Here is a 19202-nt window from a genome sequence, read left to right as displayed (position 1 = left end):
TTCACGGGAATCCAACCCCTGAGCCCTGGGGCCTGCTCTGTGCACCTGCAGAGCCGGCTGGATCCCAGGGCTCAAGGGTAGGGAAGAGTGTCCTAGCCTCACCCAGTAATTGTGACCACTCCACTGTTTCCCCACAGGCCATGGTCTGTATCTGTCCTGCAGAGAATCGTGGGAAAGCTAATTCACTGTTACCCCTCAGAGCCCCTCAGAAGAGCCTCCACTGTCTCCTGGAACACTTCTCTGTCCCCCACCCTGGGGCTCGGATTTTGGAAATGTGGCATTCCCCAAAGAGGTTACTTCCTGGGGTGGGGCTGCTATTTCCATGTCATAAAATGATCTTTAAAGAAAAAAATCTAGAGCTCCTTTAAAATCTCATGAAAACTTACCTTCCATAAGGTGTTAAGTCTTGAGTCCCTTCCCACCTTCCTCCGCCCTGACTGCACCTGCCCCAGGTCACGAGGCAAACACCTTTTCTCTTCCTGAGTGACTACAGTTTGAACTCTGCCAGGTAATGATGTGAAAAGCCAATATTGAAGTAAGTTAAAATGCTAATATTCCTCCCTTGTTTTGCACAGGCACAGAAATTCTTGGCAAGTCAGTGCGTATTATATTCTCTACGTTAGGAGTGTGCACATTTTTTGCACTTGGCTACATGCTGTTGCCACTGTTTGCTTACTTCATCAGAGACTGGCGGATGCTGCTGCTGGCGCTGACCGTGCCGGGGGTGCTGTGCGTCCCGCTGTGGTGGTGAGTGTGGCTGCGCCCCAGACAGCCCCCTGCTGCAGGCCAGCGCAGCCTGGGACCCAGAGCCTGGGGCTGACCGAGTGCCCTCTCCCTGGAGCTGGCTGAGGCCGGCCTGTGTGCTGGGGTTTAATTCTCCACTGTCCCATAAAGCACCTTTCTCAGGAGGCCCGGAGCTCTCTCACCCCAGGCTCTCCCCATTCTCGTCGCTGTCGGTGGTTGTTTTCATTTGTGGAGATGGTCCTGCCAAGTTTTTTTGTTTTGAACTGCATTCCCCTGCTCTTTTGACACTTTTCTCTCTAGGATATCTCTTTCTCCTTAGGGACTGAACTAACATAGTTTCTGTCCTCAGGCATTTAAGGTATGCCTGTTTATCCGCTTTGTCTGGAAGGATGAGAGAATTACTTTTGTTGAATGAGTTGTTATAGAAATTTTCTCTCCACTCTCAACCCTCCAACCCAATTTGGACACATCAGTATGGGAACCCCAAAGACCGCAGACACAACCCCAGTTCCACGCACTGTGGTACGTGGGAGATTTCAGGAGACAGAACAGATTAAGGAAAGGGCAATAAGGCCTCATCTGTGCCCTCTTTTTGGGGATTCCCCATTTCTTTGGTTTTTCACATTTAAGCAAGAGGAAAGGGGATTTCTTCCATTACTGGCTCTGGCTTGCTCTCTCTCTCTCTCTAATTCTTTTTGGTTTGCTTTCATGATATCAAAATCAAATCTCCCAGCAGGGACTGATTTTACTGAACTGTTTGATCTCTACCCGCTTACACACAATGAACATTTCTTGGATCATTTTTTGGAACTCACAGGTCCACACTCATGGTTGCTCTGTCCTTTTGACACACTGCCTGGGAAGTGGCCTAGAAGGTTCTTATCTTACTGTGAGTGTTAGGCAGCCATAGAGGCTGATAGGTAGTTCATCTTGGCCTTGTTGGACCAGATGTCTGAGGTTGGAACCACTCCAAGCTACTGTCCTTTAACGACCTCTAAGACAGCTGTGGTTTACCAGCGTCCATTTTTGGCATGGATATGTATAAGGGGAGGGAGCCCTTTTTTTTCCTTACTGCCCTGGAATTTGAGAGACAGTGCGTTAAAGATTAGCTACGATTCAGATTCAGAGGTTTCCTCTGGAACCTGGTCCGAGAGTCAGGAAAGCTTCTGGTGAAGGAGGGCATGCCATATTGACACAGCTCTGCCTCCAAGGGAAGCAGGTGCCCCAGATCTACAAGATCAGGGAGCTTTCTGGAATGAGAGTCACTGTCATCCTCCTCCTCATCCTCACCGTCATCATCACACCCTCCCCACAATGTCCTGGCTGACTGAATCTAGTATAAATGGTGTTGGTGACCCAAGGGTCTCTGAAGACACAAGATAAGATTATTCGTAGGTTATTTTCTGCCTCTTCAGATGAATGATTTGTCATTGATGTTCCCTGGCTCTAGTTGTCCTTTTGGCATAAGAGGCCAGTACTTCTAAAATATGTTCTAATCAAACTTATAGTAATATAATTCTATGAGAGAGAGAGAGAGAGAGAGAGAGAGAGAGAGAGAGAGAGAGAGAGAGAAGTGTTCTAATTGACTGGAAGAGATTAGTTGGGATTTTAATTTGTGGACCTTGGCTGTTTGCCTTGGGACCAACTAGCACAGCAAGGATGAACTCTAATGGGTGAGCCCCTGAGTTTCCAGCCAAGAAGGCCCATCCCCTGAGGAGCAGCTTCACTCTTGCCCTAAGGAGAGTTCTTTCTCTGCTGCACATGGCTGGGCCGGGAGTGCTCCTGGCTGTGGACACACTGTCCCGGGTCAGCACCACCCAGAGAGAGGCAGCCCCGGGGCCAGCAGCATGCTCGCCCTAAAAGGTTAAAACAACAGTTTTATCATTTTCCTCTAAGAACAAAATCGCTTTATTCCAAACATCTCATCCTTACGGGTGGGCCTTCCTGAAGCGATGCTTTTCTGTCCCCTGGCCTGGGACGATGTGGGGGATGCCTGCTCAGTGTGGGACAGAGGCTCTCCAGCAACACCCCGCCCTGTTCCCTCTGGATTGAAACCACAGAGAGCCTGCTGTGGGCAGCCCCGTTTGGTGCTCCACTGCCTTTTCACACGACGGGCTAGACTTGATTCTTCATGAACCGAAACACAGGGGCGTTCTACGGCTGGGCCTACGGTCGGCCTGAGTACGCGGGCTGGAAACGGGAGGGGAACGTACACAGAATCACTGCAAGAGGCTTGGAATGTTTTACACCCCAAGTTCCGTTTATAAAGAAGGCTTGGCAGTAAGCGGTCACAAGCACGAGCGGAGTACCGAGTACGGGTTCGGGGCGGGGAAGGAGCCCTCAGATGCAACCTGGGGAGAGTCTCGCGATATCGAGCTGCCTAAACAGCGGGCACCTGACGCGGCGGTGGCCCTCAGGACCTGCAGTGAGGAAGGCGGGACACTGTAAAGAACAGCCTGGCTGCGGAAGGATACTGCTCGGAAGTAGAAGCGCCCAGACGCACGCAGTGACTGTGCAGTGAGATCTCTCATTCCGCACTGTGACGGTAGCCACGAGCCACACGCTGCTTTTTAAATTAAAAGAAATAAAATTGGAAATCCATTTCCTCAGTCGCCCTTGTCACACTAGCTCAAAGCCACGTGCAGTTAGGGGCTACTGTCCTGGACCGCCCATCCCTGATTACGGAAGGTCAGTGACCTCACGTCATCGCAGCCGCTACAGGGGCCCAGTAAGGGCGCATCTGGAGAAGCGCAAACCGGGTTCAGTTTTCAGCCGCGGTGTGAGCAGGCTGGGGCGGGGCGCGGGGGCTTTGCCACTGCCTGAGTCGTGTTTTGCTTGAAAGCACTGGTACCGAGGCTCTGGAGGAGCCCACTTAGTCATAGGGAGCCTCCAAATCTGCTATATCGAACTTACTTTCTAGGATCACTAACGACTGTGAAATAGGTAAGGAAAACAAGAGCTGGCAGAAGAATGGCTAAGTGATTCTAAGACATAAAAATTAGGAAAGAATTAAAAAAAATGTAAGTTAATATGTGCATGCTACAAAGAAATAAAAATAGGAAAAAGAAAAATTAGCAAAGAGAAGTCAACTGTGTTTGATCATCAGTTAAATTGCAGAAAGATTGTATAATTTAAAAAATTAACTTTCTAGACCTTTATTTAAAGAAAAACAACATTGGGTGTCTCCCAAAAACTGGTTTGAGCACTCCCTGGCCTGGGAATCTGCTGCCACTCACAAGGACAAGGCACAGGCTGGCGTCCCCGTACCCGCCTGCTCCTCAGACCGCAGCAGAAGCCGTCCTTTCCACAGTAAACTTGAGAGCATCTCCAGCTGGGACACCCGGGAGCCTCCTGGGGATGGACACGTGGAAGGCATTAGGCTGTGCTTCTCTCATGAGCCATCCTTGACTGTTAGGTCTCCGGCGGCCCTCTCCAGCTGCCCTGGCTGAGACGCACGTACTGCCAAGGGCAGCCCTCGCAGTCCCCGCCTGGCCTCCAGCACAGCTGATGATCGGTCTTGTGATTTGATCAGAACTTTGAAACTCAAAGGTGCTCTTATTTATTCTTATAATCAACAGAAATTGTATGAGGCCTCGGTCCCCTGATTTTCTTTAAAAAGACAGAAGACTTTTACAAAATAGAAATTCTTTCGGGGGCCAACGTACAGTTAATAGTCTCAAACCCTGCCATTGTGGAAAATTATAAACCACTAAAAATGAATTCTAGGTTTATTCCTGAATCTCCTCGGTGGCTGATATCCCAGAGAAGGTTTGGAGAGGCTGAAGCTATCATCCAAAAAGCTGCAAAAATGAACAACATAGCTGTGCCGGCAGTGATTTTTAATCCCGTGGAGGTAAGTAAGCATTTGCAGATGTTTCTCTTTGGGGTCAGCCGCATATTCTAGATTTTATGGCATTTAAACTTAGTTCAATACGCTTCACCCACCATGTACCAGGCTCTGTCCACAAACGATGCCTGAGTTCTGAGACAAAACCCACCTCAAGGGGCTGTGTGTGAACTAAGTGCGACAATATGTGTAACTGCTTAGCAGAGAGCAAGTTTTAACTACATATCAGTTCCCTTTCCTTTTGCAAGTTCATTTCCAACCTTTTATTGGTATCCCTTCATACCATGGACGAAGCTATATACTGGTGATCTTTGAAGGTCCAGATTGAGTGGAGAAATGTGTCTGAGGGGCATTACACCACAACCCCCCCAGTGAGCCCTGCTGGCTCTTACCAAAGCCTGCCGAGGAAGCTGTGTGTGTTGTTTGTCTTGCTGTGTCTTGTCTAGAGCTTTAAGGCCTGAGGACTCGCCCTGAGGGCAGGAGGCCCTGAGGAAACGCTGATATGCTGTGGAAGCAGCAGCCCTTTCTGGCAGTCAGAGAGGACTCACGGTGTTCTCAGCCCAGCACATGCCCTGCGCTGGCCCCCAAAGAAAACCAATAGTAGATACAGTTCCTGTGTTTAAGGACAGTGGAATGTCCTGAGAGCGTCCAGAGGATTAGATGAAAGATACACGGTGACATGAGGGAGAAATGCTAAGTAGCCAAGGAGTGAACACCGTGACAGAAGAGAAAGAGAGAGCCAAGTGACTCAGGGCTGAAGAGGCAGGTCCAAACCAGAGGGAGGATGGGGCAGGGCATTCCTGGCTGAGAGAAGGGGAGGGGCTGCTCAGGACATGAGAGTGGTGGCCACAGTGACAGGTTGCATGCCTGCAGGGCTCTGTGGAGGGTGGTGGGCATGCCCACACTCCACCCCAAGGCCTCCTCCATCCCTGGCCTCCAGGACCTTTGACAGAAGCAGATACTCTGGCAATGGCTGGAGGATTAATTACAGTGGCCATGAACCCAAGCTCTCAGAGGGCTGCCAGGGCAAACATCACTTAATCCTTCGCTCTTCAGACCAATAATTCCATTCTCAACTGTAATCAGTTCAACTGGATGCAAAAATAACATTGGGAGTGTCTAACACTTCTGCATCTCAGGGCTGTACTGGATATTTCCTGGGATTTATTGGCCATGCAGTCAGATTCCTGTCTTTGAGGAATTTACAGTCTAGTCGCGGAGATTGGAACTACGTGGATAAATGCAACAATGAAGCACATGAGAGGTAGAGTTATAGATACGTAACAATGAAGTCCAATGTTCAAACGCATGCTCTGACAGCCCCTTTCTTCCTGCCACGAGGCACTCCGCACCTGAACCACACCATGGTGAGGACGGGAGCTTGTGCTTTCCCGAGGCCGGTCATCTCCCCTGCTCACCTCCCAGGTGGGGTTCTCTTTCAGAGGATCTGCAGAGCCATGGGCCAGCAAATGCAGCCTGCTCAGGGTGCTGATGGACAGAGATCCTACCAGGTGCCAAGCACTGTGTTCAGCTCATTTCATGTTCATGCTAGCTGTGGGCCCATTTCTCAGGAGAGGCAACTTAGGCACAGAGAGGTGAAGTAATTTGCCCAGGCTCACGCAGCTAGAAGTCTCGCTAGGTCTCTCTAGTGCATGCACTTACCTGGGCTTTCTTACCTGATGGAAGGGGCAACACATTAACTTGGACAGGAAAGAACCTAAAGTAGTATCATTCTGGCCAGCAATCCCAAGCTTCTCTGACTTCCTTTCTGAAGCACCTTCCACCTGCTTGTGGGGCCTGGTCCAAATGCTGGCTCCACAAGGCCAAGCACAAGCCCTGGATACAAGACTGTTCTTGTCCTGAGGTTTCCAAACATGGCTGCTTATCACAATCACCCAAGGGGCTTAAAATACAGACTCCCAGGCCTCTGGGCCCCAAGAAAGAGTCTGGTAAAGTAGGTTTGGGGTGGGACCTGGCAATCTGCATCTTCACAAGGGCCCTGTGGAAGCACCGTGTTAGCACAGGCCTGACCCCCGGGTCCCCTCTGTGCATGGCATTGTTCCCCAAGCCCAGCAGCCTCCCTCCAGCTAAGCAGGGTCTTTGCTTTGCTGTCATCTCAGAGAGCAGCACACCCCAAACAGTGTAGAAGAAACAAGGTAATAGGCCTTTCTGAGTCTTCCCAAAAGAAGGGTGCTGCAATCTGGGTACACCTGCTGCAGAGGCAAGGCCAGTGGCCTCACTGCTTTCCTCACGGAGCCTTCTCCCCAGCCCCATAGCACACGCACCCTGGGGGCCACAAAGTCCTTGCACTTCATCCCAAGGAGATTCCCCACCTCAGAGCCTGTGACTTTTAGTTTCAATGCGCATAAGCTTGGCTAGCTAGGTTCTCACACAGGGCAAGTTAACAGGTAGATTAGGAGTAAAGGAGGGAAGCCCACTAACAGCAGTAAGAAACGGCCACTCCCCACTGCCAGCCAGCACCTTTGCCTCCATGGCACGGGAACATTCAGCAGTTAGAATGTGCTGGGCATGCACATAGCTCAAGTACTATGCTATTTTATGTATATGGTCTCATTTGATCTTCTCCCAGTTATTTTACAGAGAAGTAAATGGGGGCTCAAAAAGGATAACTAGTAACTTTCCCAAGGTCCCAGAGTTAACCCAAGTCTGTTCTGACACAGAGATGTCAGCAAGAAAAGTATAGAAAGCAGAGTGGGCCCTCAAGGTGGTTAGGGTCCGTATGGCTCTGCCCATGCAACAGGCACAGCTCAGGGTGATTCTGGACCCGGGGCAAGGAGCACGAGTCAGGGTGAGGCTACGTTAGCAGGCTTTCTGGAAAGAGACAGCAGAACCATTGTTATATATTTAAAAGATTTCTGTCTGAAATGGGCCACAAACATTTTAAAGTATTAAAATAAAGCATCATATATGTAGATGCCCCTTCCCGAGAATTCCAGACTTCTAAGTATATTCAAGGTAAAGTTAGAGTTACATGCGTAAGTTTGTTTCTTCATTGTCATGGCCAAAGACACTTCCTCACTACCTCTTAATCTCCTGGTTATTTGCATTATTTTAGCTACAGGAGCTAAAACCCCTGAAGCAACAGAAAGCCTTCATTCTGGACCTATTCAGGACTAGGAACCTTGCAACCATAACCATCATGTCTTTGCTGCTATGGTAAGTCATTGGTGAGCCGGAAGTGTGGCATGCAGCTCATAAGATTCGACCAATTTGCTTTAATTCAAGAGAACATCAGAGCAAGGCCTGGGTCTTCCTAAAACAAAATAAAAGTTATACAATTTTAAGTTAATTGGAGATGCCTCAATTCAATTCATGGGACTGGACATTGAAAAAGAAAAGTCACGGAGAACAATATTTAAGTCTGCAGTAAGCCCACAAGGAAAGGGTCCCTCCCCTCCTAAAGTGATTAGGATTAAGACTGATTAAGGATGTGCCCTGGCTGGGTGGCTCAGTTGGTTGGAGTGTCATCCTGTGCACCAAAGGGTTTTCGGGTTTGATCCCTAGTCCGGGCACATACAGGAGGCAACTGAGCAATGTTTCTCTCTCACATAAATGGTATTCCCTCTCTCTCTTTCTCACACCCTTCCTCCTTCTCCAGTCCTCAAATGAGGATAGGAAAAAAAAAAAACTAATGATGTCCCTGAAGCAGATATGCTAATTCAGTTCCTGCTTCCTGAAGCTTTGCTGGCAATTGACAGGTTAGAATAACCTGAATCCCTGCTGCCTGTATTTGTTTTGACAAGCTTTTCATACTTGCCAGTTGCGAACTAGCAAGACATTGAAATAGTGAATCAACTTGTATGCTAGATTTAATAATGGATCTGCCAAGAAATGAGGAAGAAGAAAAAAAGAAGGTGCCTACCCTGTGACAGCAGCAGCAAAAATGGTCATCAGAATTAGCAGGCTCAGATGGCAGCTCATCTGTTTATTGGATGGTCTGGCTCTGCAGGTCAGGGAAAGCGGTGACAGAGCTTATGACTAAGCAAATGTGTCCAGGCACCTGGCTTCCCTCTCTCACGGTAGGCCTCCTTAGTTCTCACCTGTCAGCATAGTCGCTGGGTTTTTATCGGAGCTGCTCTTACTACCAAATGTGAAAATCACTACGATTCCTAGAGCAATGAGGTCTAATTTCTGGCTGCATTTTGGATTAGCTGCTCTGCTACCCAACCTAGTTAAGTATGTATAAAAATATCCAGCTGTGTCCTGGAAAGGTTTTTCAGATATCCTCTGCTTTTTGTGCTAATAATAAGTATATTCTGCACAGGGGAGTCTGCCTAGGGCAGTAATTTTTCCACAGAGAAGCTTTTGTGTGGATGTCAGCTGTAATGACAGGACATGTGGTATGCACTTTGTGATACTTTGAAGCATCATGGGACTTTCATTCTTTTCCCTAAAGTGAGTTTTAGTATGTCCATTGGAATTTACAGTAAGTGGATCCCAGAGTATTACCTCCTTTTCTTCCTCCTTTTCCTCCTCTTTTCCTCCTTCCCTTTCTTATTTTTTGATAAGAGTGAAGTCTGGATTTTATGTCCACTGATATACATTCTTTCTTCAAACAATAGCTCACAGGGAATGAGGGTGTGCAAAGTGTTCTGGAAATACTGACATATAAAATTAACTGGACTGGGATCAGTATTGTTGCATATCAGTATTGTTGCATATCAGTATAGCTGGACCCCCGCTGTCCAATGGAAGGTTCTAAAGCGATGAAAATGTTTTTACCTGCATTGTCCGCTATAGTAGCCACTAGCCACGGGTGGCTGGCTACTCAGCAACTGAAGTGTGGCTAGTGTGCCAGAAGAACTCTTTGATTTTATTTGATGTTATTTAAATAAAAGTAAATAAATTTATTTACTTTTAAATAGCCATGAGTAGTAAGTGGCTACTTATTGGAAAACAGAATATAGGCCACTTCTTGGCCGTTAGGAAAGTTTAGGGTAATTCAGGCCATTCTTTCATCATTTTGTTTTTTTGTTCTGTCTTTTAGGATGCTAACCTCAGTGGGTTACTTCGCTCTGTCTCTCAACTCTCCTAATTTACACGGAGATGCCTACCTGAACTGCTTCCTCTCTGCCTTGATCGAAGTTCCAGCGTACATTGCAGCCTGGCTGCTCCTGCGAACCCTGCCCAGGCGTTACATCATAGCTGGCGTGCTGTTCTTCGGAGGAGGCGTGCTTCTCCTAATTCAATTGGTGCCTGTGGGTAAGAAGTTAACCAATGTTAACAGCCTAATGGGAAAGATCTACACCTTGACTTAGGCTAACTACCGGTCACCGTTCCCTACTTATGTAGCCTCTACATCAAATACCATTCATAAGTCAATTAGACAAATAATTGCTAACTATGTGATTTCCTGTGTTCAGACAAACACCCCTCAAACGGATGAGTCAGCCTCAGAGACTTGGAAATCATTACCTGTGGAGGAAAATTCACGCTCCCAGGCATCCCCTTCACAGAAACACTCACCTAAACCCTCAAACCTCTTTCTTGAAATCACCACCCTAATTCCCAGTTTCTTGATACTTTCAAACCTTTTCTTGAGGTGTATATTTGAGTGTTAGAGTTGGTACACACCAGCTCCCATATAGATGCAGTGATTTGGGGGGTCTGTAATGCTTCAGTTAAAGAGCATGCAAAGGGACATGCGTCCCTCTTCCCTCTGTCTAACTCTCTCATGTTATTAAAACATTAAGGCAACAGCTTATTGACATGTAGTATCATACATAGAAATATATATTTCTTAATAATAATAAGCGGGATAGAAAGGATTGGTCCTTCTCTTTGAAATTTAAACAGCACTATGTTAACATGCTGACAATTTACTGTGAAAGTCCTGTAACAAATAAAAGCAGACGCAGGTCTCTGAACGTATACATTTTCTAGAATAACAGTTGAGTGAAGTGCAAAGCAGCCCCTCACTCTCTCCATCTTTGTCCATGTCGATGATTGAGACATTTGCAGAGAACGTGTTATTTGGGGAGTAGCTTTACATTGTGAAAAAACAAAAACAAAAAAACAAGCTCATTCAAGCAGAGAGGAAGATAAAAGCAACTGAGTTGAGACTATCACTTCTAAAAGTGCCTCTGTGTACACGGGGTCTCTTTTCCAGATTACTACTTCTTGTCCATCAGCCTGGCGATGTTAGGGAAATTCGGGATCACCTCCGCCTTCTCCATGCTGTACGTCTTCACCGCCGAGCTCTACCCAACGCTGGTCAGAAACATGGCCGTGGGGGTCACGTCCATGGCCTCCAGGGTGGGCAGCATCATCGCTCCCTACTTTGTATACCTTGGTGAGAAACATCTTAGCTATGTGTTCTTTTTTTAAAATATTAAAGTAATTTATTTTCACTGTGAAAAATTCAAAGAGCATAGAAAGTACTGGAAAAAGTACTCTCTTCTCTCTCAGCTCCCCAAATCACAACCCTAGAAATAATTAGTATTGACAGTTTGGTGAATAGCTCTTCAGACATTTTGTTTATATATATTAAACAGAAAAAAATTACATGTATATTGTTTCACAACTTTTTAAACTTAACATAGTATCAGACTATCTTTATTGGTATACATAGTTCTCATACCTTCTTCCTAGTTAGTGCCTAGTCTTCCACTGTATGTATATACATAATTTCATTAACTAAGTTCAGTGGATGGACATTGAGGCAATATCCAGGTTTTTATTAGTACAAAAAAATACTACCATGAACATTTTCCTATGTCCCTGCACCCTCTGTTTGTTTGATTGGATATACTTGGATTCATAGACTGCTGGAGCAATTTTAAAATATTAGGGATATTGCCAAGTTAACCTCTAGATATGGAACCAATTTATAACCCAACTGTCAATACAGGAAATGTGCCCATGTCTCCGTATCTTCACCAGCAATGGGAATTATCCAGTTTTTTAATCATTGATCATCTGTTATGTGAAAAATGGGTATTGTTGTTTCATTTGCATTTCTTTAATTATAATGAGGTTGAACATTTTTCATATATTTATTGACATTCTATTTCTCAGTAACCTGACTGTTTATGTCTTTTGCCCATCTTTCTAATGTCTTTTTTTCAACTCCTTGTCTTTGATTTGTGAGAGGTCTTCGTAATTGGAAAAAAAAAAAAAGTAGTCCTTTGTATATACATTGTAAATATTTTTCCTAGTTGCCCTGTAGCTGGTTAGAGTGTCATCCCAATTCACTAACGTTGTGTGATCAGTCCCCGGTCAGGGCACACACAAGAATCAAACAATGGATAAGTGGAACAACAAATTGATGTTCCTCTCTCTTCCCCATTCTCTCTCTCTCTCCCCCCTCCTCTCCCTCTCTTAAAAAATCAATAAAAATTAATATTTTTCCTAGTTTATCACTTACATTTTGACTATGATATTTTTTCGCAATGCAGGAAATTTTACTTTTTATATCATTCAATTTACCAGGCTGAAATAACACCCCAGAGATACTTTAGGGGGATGTCCAGTGGATGCACTATCTGGTGCTCCAAGCCTAATCCTCCTCATGGAGGACCCTACTGATGAGAGATGCATGCACACCTCCTTATTTTTCCTGGGCATCCATTGATTACCTACTAGTTCAAACACACACACACACACAAAGAATACATGAATTCTCAGAAAAGGTACACGCAATCCTCAGAGAAACATTTTCCTGTCTTAAACATCCTCTGCACAGCTGCCCTGAACAACACCCAAGAAAACACATTATTGTGTGGAATAGAGTCATTTCCCCTTTGTTCTTCCCTGTACCTCCAAATTATACTTCTATAGTCTCATAGCGGACCACTGATACATAAAAAATGGAGGAGTCTGAGACAGAGCTTCTGATGTCACAATCACTACTCCTGTTAGTGACACAGAGGCCTCAGAAAAGTTTCAAGATCAATGTTTTTTGTCAAATAAAATTCTTGGGTATGTTGTTCCTCTGTAATCTCTGTATGCAAATGGGCAGCAAAATGGAGAGCTATTATTCTGCTGAGTGGCACCAGCAGAATTGGAGGGGTTCTTCCAGTTACATAGAAAACCAAGAGTTGCTGCAAAAAGAAACCAAAGCACTACTTTCATAGTGTCTGACATTTATTTATTTAAATTGGGTGGAATATATATCACTTACATTTTTTTATAGAGTCTCATGACTCTGTAGACCTAGCTTTCCACCACAGCCTACTGGTTGGGGCTAAAGCAAAGGTCACGCCAGTCATGCTGGCCCATCCCTGTCCTTGCAACATCCCAGTCACCCTCTTTCCCCTTGATGTTCTCCCATCCCCCTATCTCCAGTTTCATCTGCCTTCAGAGGTGAACTTTGCTAAGCAAAGATTTCTATCAAACGAACATCTGTGACGCATGGTTAAATAGTAGCCTGGCGAATACCAGTTGACATGAAAGACCTTCTGATCATGCAAAATCAAGCAGGCAAATCACAATGGAAATGCTAGGACAATGGCATCTGCCAAAAACAAATGGTGTAACTTGCATGCTTTGTAACTCCTGGGAATGTTCCTATTCAAAACTGTTGTCAAACACTGCTTGCCGACCTTTACGTGATGATTCCTGAGAGTGCCTTGGAGCGTCCCGCATCTAAGTGATGTCCGTGCCTTGCAGGAGCCTACAACAGACTTCTGCCCTACATCCTCATGGGCAGCCTGACCGTCCTGATCGGAATCATCACTCTGTTTTTCCCTGAAAGTTTTGGAATGACTCTACCGGAGACCTTAGAGGAGATGCAGAAAGTGAAATGGTAAGTGGAACTTTAAAAAATGATATCAAATTCCTCAGAAAGAATAAGCATGCAAGAGTGGCTAGGAGATGTCTTAAAAAGAAGAATAATAAGTGGAGAGTAGCTCTTCCATAAAATAAAGCATATTATTGAGCAGTGGCAGTGAAAACAGTGTGCTAGTGGTGTAGGAATAGAAATCACTGGACTAGAGTTCAGAATTAAACCAAAAAAAACTATGAGGATTCTGCATGTGATGAAAAGTAGCAATTCAAAAGCAGTGGGGGAGAGTTAGATTATTCCGTACCAGGTGTGAGAACATTCAGCTAGCCATTTTGGATAACTAAAAACTTGAGTCTTACTTCAAATGCATCTATATAAATTCCAGAAAGAATAAAAATTGAGGCCTAAAAAACATAAAATCATAAACACCACAAAAGAAAGCATAAAAATTTTTATAACTTTTGAGGAGGCCTTTCTGAGCATGATATGAAAAGCAAAGAGCCATAAAGGAAAAGATTGATATATCTGATTATGTAATGTTAGAAATTGTTGACACAGAAAAAAAAAAAGAAGCCATAAATAAAGACAAAGGTCAGCAAGCCAGGAGGGAAATACTTGCAACATGCAATATGAACCTAGGGCTACTTATACCTAATAAACATAAAACTCTTAGTGATTAGTAGAGGAAAAGACAACCAGTAGGAAAGCTAGCAAAGGTCATGAACAAGCAGTTTACAGAAAAAGACATTTCAGTGGCAGATATAACACTTCAGTATCATCGTTTTTGGCCTATGAGATTGTGAGGATTTTTCCTCCTGATACCAACCAGTTCTGGCTACCTGGAGTTTGCATCAGATTCTACAAGTTCAAGGGTTTAGTCCCCCAAGACTGCCCTCACTTCAGATTCCTGTCCCAAGTATCAGGTCCCCAGGCAACCCACACTTCTGTCCAACTTGGCTACAGAGTTGGTGCTTCCACAAACCCCTTCCTGAACGAAGTTCAGTAATTAGCTAGAAGGACTCACAGAATTCAGGAAAACACTTGCTGTACTATCTCTGGTTTATGGTAGAGGATACGAATGAAGAGCCAGTTGAAGAGGTGCACAGGGGGAGGCCCAGAAGGGTCCAGAGTGCGGGAGCTTCTGTCCGGCGGAGTTGGGGGTGCCCCCAGCCCAGCACGTGGGTGCATTTGCCAATTTAGAGGCTCTCTAAACCCCAGGGTTTAGGGGGTTTATGGAGATTTCATCACATGGACATAGGCAGGGTCAATTATTAGTCCAATCCCCAGCCCTGTATTCCCCCATGGAGGTTGCGGGGTGGGGTGAAAGTTCTAGGCTTCCAATGAATCAAGTCTTGGTTCGGGCGACCGGCTGCCATCCTGAAGTTACGTAAGGGAGCCCAGCCAAGAGTTGCCTCGTTTGCACAAAAGACAAGATAAGATACCTCTCTTACCCTTATCTCTCAGGAAATTACAGGAGATTTATGAGCTCCATATTGGGAATGGGGACAAAAACCAAGTATCTTTCTAGGGTACCACAGAGTGGCAAAGATTTAAAAGATAGGTGGTGTGGTAGGAGAAGTTGAGGTTCTACAACGAAACTGCCTGGCTTCAAATCCCACATCTGCATAAATTTCGGGAAATTTGACTTTGGGCAAACTTAATTACACTACACTTCAGTGTGCCCATCCGTTAGATGGGGAACAGTTCTTATGGCTACTGCCAGCTTGTGTAAGATGACATGTTTTCGCGCCTGCCCACAGCAGAGGGCCTTCATCACGGGGATGGATTCCAGTCCCCTACAGAGCGCGAGGAAATGTGCCTGTTGTTGATAAGTTGTTTTCTTGTAACGAAATGATTCCACCATTTCGATATCAACTTTAAGTCTCCAAGAACTTCATTCTTACCAATCCATCCTTCCCACAGGGAAACTAAATTCTGGGTTTTTTTTATGTTTACTTAAGAAAGTGACTTCAAATATTCAAAATCATAAAATATTAGCTCTAGACCTCTGAGGTTTGTATAACAGTTACCATAATTACTTGTTCATTGATGAGAAATGTTTTTCAGTGTCACGCCAGCATTTAGAGAAGAGAGTCTTGAATATTTAACTTTCTTTAGCACCTATCTTATTTTCAGGTTCAGGTTTGGGAAAAAACCAAGAGATCCCATGGACAGTGAAGAAAATCCCAAAGTCCTAGTAACTGTGTTCTGATAAAATCTCCACCCCACCTGGTGAACTGGAAAACGGATACATGAGACTCTGAAGAAACCAAAGCCTTTCCTGGTGACGGAAAGTGGTCCACCTTCCTGATGGTGGACCAGCTGTGGCCATGAACGGACCCTGCTGTCGAGAAATGCTTGTCATATAGCAAGTTCTGGACTGCTCTTCCAGATAATCTCCTTATTTTTTTAAACTAACCATTTCTAGACAGTCCTCCTTACTAATTCATTTGATGAAACAGGTTTGTAAGACTGAAAATATGTTGGTTGAGGACTGATCAGTGTGTATAAAGATTAACACTCAGTTCCAAACATACCACTCAGCTCTCCAAATAAAAAGAATATCATTGTAGCAATACAACTCTCAGGTGACAACAGTGTGTGTGTGTGTGTGTGTGTGTGTGTGTGTGTGTAAGTGAGCCAGTACATTCCAAATTATAGTCATCTCTGAAAGTGGACTCATGTGCTGCTATAATCAAATGACTACATGCAGCATTCCTAGCCAGAAAATTTTATACACTCCTTTGAGAGGAATTGATGGCTGGTGTTAGTAGTATTTTGCAGGGGATCAAGTAGGCCCTGGCTCCTGTGGCCCATGGGCCTTTAAGAAGGGAACTGATGCAGGTCCTCTCTGTGATGGCGGCAGCTGTAGCTCACAGACAGTTCAATGAGCCACTTGTGTTGTGCTCTTTTTGAGCACAGGACTAAGCCTCCTGTTTCCTAAGACTGGCTTAGGAGATATTTCCCTGGGAAATAGAATCAGCAAAACCACGAAGCTGTTAGACTGGTAGAGATGGTTCGTGTGCCCTCGGTTGAGCCAGGGGGTCAACGCCCAGGAAGAAGGCTGTCCAAGCCAACCATCTAGGGAGCCTTTTACAACTTCCCATTAACACGCCTTCCTAAGCATGGCATGCAGCTGTATCCTCTCTAATCGGGGCTGTGTCTGACCAGCAGTAGAGGAACCTCTGTTCCATGAATGAGCGGCGCAAAAGGGAAAGCTACCATAAGCTCGGAAGATGAATGTCAGCTCGGTGTCACACCACGTTGTAGGCAGGCCGAGGTGACCACATAGGCAGCAGGCACTCGTGGAGACTTGGGGATGGCATGCTTTCATTGGCCATGGCTTTCTGACAGCAGCATGGCGACAAGCTACTGCTGATGACCCTGCAACACATCCAGGGCTACGGCGTGCTTGTAGAGACAGGCGGCCACTGTTTTTTAATATGCTGTATGGTGGCAGCATCTCCCCAAATGTTAACTTTTGCTGAACATTTTTCAAATGAATCTTTGATGTAACATCCTGACACACTCGTTATTCCACTTATTGATGCATTCAGTGGATGATCTCCTGACCGAGGATCGAACCTGCAACCTTGGTGTCCGATGCTCTGATCAACTGAGCTTCCCGGCCAGGGCTGCACCCGTTATTTTGAAATTCTTATCTTAAACTTTAAGATAAGAAATAAGATAGTTATTTATATCCTACTGACACACTGATCCTACATTTTGATTCTTGCTTAAAATCCACTAGAGTATCTTATAATAGTTTATGCTTTGTCATTGGGGACACAGATGACAGCTTGATGTGGCTAGTGCTTTTATCTCCCCCGCCGATGCAGCCTGTCTGCCATTCCACCCACCCCACCAGGCGCTAGGCTGCCGTCCCGGAAAAGGGAGGTCATGCTGACTCCCAACAAGTTGTCCCACCAGCAGTGACTGCTCACTCTGCTGTGTTCTTCTGGTGCTTGTTGCCCTCATCAGGTGGGCTCCTTTCTTATCATCCCCCACCCCCATCTCCACGTGGCTGTCAGCCTCTTGGAGGCCCGGGACCTTGCCCTGCTTATCTTTTGATAAATATTTAATTAAAACACTTTATAACTCTAGCTTGATAACAATGTTATTTTTGATACATAGATGTTTGAATATTTAAACACCTAAATAGAAATGCTCTTTTTGTAAATATAAAAAGGATGTGATAATTACCTTTTATTGCTGTTGGTATGGGTGCTTTATATTTTACAATAGCTTCGAAGAGATGACTTTTATAAATCTGTTTATAGAAAGGCAGCAAGCACCAAGCTGATTATCTCTTTGGTGGTTCAAAGGCCAAGTTGATCGGTACATGCCCAAATAATATTTAGTTTAATTCAAGGTATGTCCCTGATTTTTAAAACTACTTTAAAAGCTGGCCTACAAAGCAAATTCCTAAGCTTCTCGTGAATATCAGTCTCAGGCTCACAGCCAACGTCACACTGCAGACTAGAGTGAGGTGCGAGAGGCGTCCCGTCAGCAGAAACTTCATGGACGTGTGTTTTAGTGCTCACCCTTTCCAACGCTTCTGAGTGAGTTTTACTGTAGTCATGATATTCTGTTTTTAAAATCCAAGAGATTTAACTAAAAATTCTTACACTGAAATAGGTTCCGTTCAAGTGGAGGCATGTAAGAAGTATCCACTTTTTATGTACTAGATAGAACCAGCTAGAAAATATTCTGGAAAAAAACTAGATTCCATTCACAACAATCATATAGATGTAAAATACCCAGAAATAATGTTAATAAGAAATGTGTAAAAACGAAGTGGAGAAATCATTCCATTGTATTAAGGCTGGACCAGAAACATGCCGTGGTGCTGAGTGGGGAGAATGAATGCATGCTCACCTAAGTAACAGGGCCCTCTGCCATCTGCCCCACTGTTTAGCTCTCGGACTCATCTCCTGTTACTCTCCCCACTGCTTTCTGTAGTCCCGCTGCCCAGGTCTTGCTCTCTGTGACATGCTACCTGTGCTTCTGTAAGTTCCCTCTTACTGGAATGCTCTTCCCAGGTATCTGCATAGCTCGCTCTTACTTCCTGTATGTCTTTGCTCACATGTTGCCTGTTTAATACATCCTTACCTGACCACTTTATTTTAAATTGTGTCCTGTTCTTTCTCTGTCCTAACCTTACCCATCCCTGCTTCATTGTTCTCCATAGTTCTTGTTACCCTTTGACGTCCTAGCTAGTTTTCTTCTTCATTGCGTTTCCTCATTGAAGTGCTTCCCTGCATGCCCTGAAGACCACTTCTGTATCCTAGTTAAAACAGTGCTTGTCGCATAGTAGATGCTCAATAAATATTTGTTGAAAAAATGAGTATTATTATTATCATTATTATAGTTAAAAGAGCAAAAGAAATGATGAGTTTTTCAAACAAGAAAATATTGGTCAATAAACGTGCAAAAAAACAGTGTTCTGCTTCACAAGTAACCAAAAGAATACTAACTGATGTGACAATGCGATGCCATTTTTCAACTCACACACCACAAAGATTACAAAATGACCCTATTCGATATTGATGGGGGTATGATTAAGTGCACTCTAATATTCTTCTGGTGGGAATGTAAATTATTTTAGTTTTTTGGAAAACAAATTGGCAGAGTGTTTCAGAACCTTAAAATGTTTGGATTTTTTTTGAGGTATTAACTCTACAACTAGGAAATAATCAGAGATATATGAAATATTTATGCACATAGATGTTTATCACAGAATTATTTGCAATTTAAAAAAAAAAAACAGAGTATGGCCTAGACTTGGCCAGTGTGGCTCAGTTGGTTGGAGTGTCGTCCCATTATCAGAAGTTTGCAGGTTTGATTCCCCATCAGGGCACGTAC

The 19202-nt window shown here is 44.7% G+C and overlaps 1 protein-coding gene across 2 annotated transcripts in view; it reads left to right on the top strand.

Moving 5' to 3' along the window:
- SLC22A4 (solute carrier family 22 member 4) overlaps positions 1-18654 on the top strand; it is a 43105-nt gene extending 24451 nt beyond the window's left edge. Inside the window, exons 4-10 of one of the 2 annotated variants that reach the window (XM_045828989.1) lie at positions 576-747; positions 4471-4597; positions 7668-7768; positions 9600-9814; positions 10722-10904; positions 13223-13358; positions 15474-18654. In XM_045828989.1, the coding sequence (XP_045684945.1) occupies positions 576-747; positions 4471-4597; positions 7668-7768; positions 9600-9814; positions 10722-10904; positions 13223-13358; positions 15474-15549 (1010 nt within the window). In that variant the 3' untranslated portion in view covers positions 15550-18654. Of the gene's footprint in view, positions 1-575; positions 748-4470; positions 4598-7667; positions 7769-9599; positions 9815-10721; positions 10905-13222; positions 13359-15455 lie in introns of both variants that reach the window. The other variant, XM_045828982.1, reaches the window with a different exon arrangement.
- The last annotated feature ends 548 nt before the right edge of the window (positions 18655-19202 follow it).

Source organism: Phyllostomus hastatus, unplaced genomic scaffold (genome assembly GCF_019186645.2).
Source record: "Phyllostomus hastatus isolate PE091 unplaced genomic scaffold, TTU_PhHast_1.1 phas_contig_150, whole genome shotgun sequence".
Lineage (NCBI taxonomy): Eukaryota > Metazoa > Chordata > Mammalia > Chiroptera > Phyllostomidae > Phyllostomus > Phyllostomus hastatus.
This window is presented reverse-complemented; position numbering and strand designations above follow the sequence as displayed.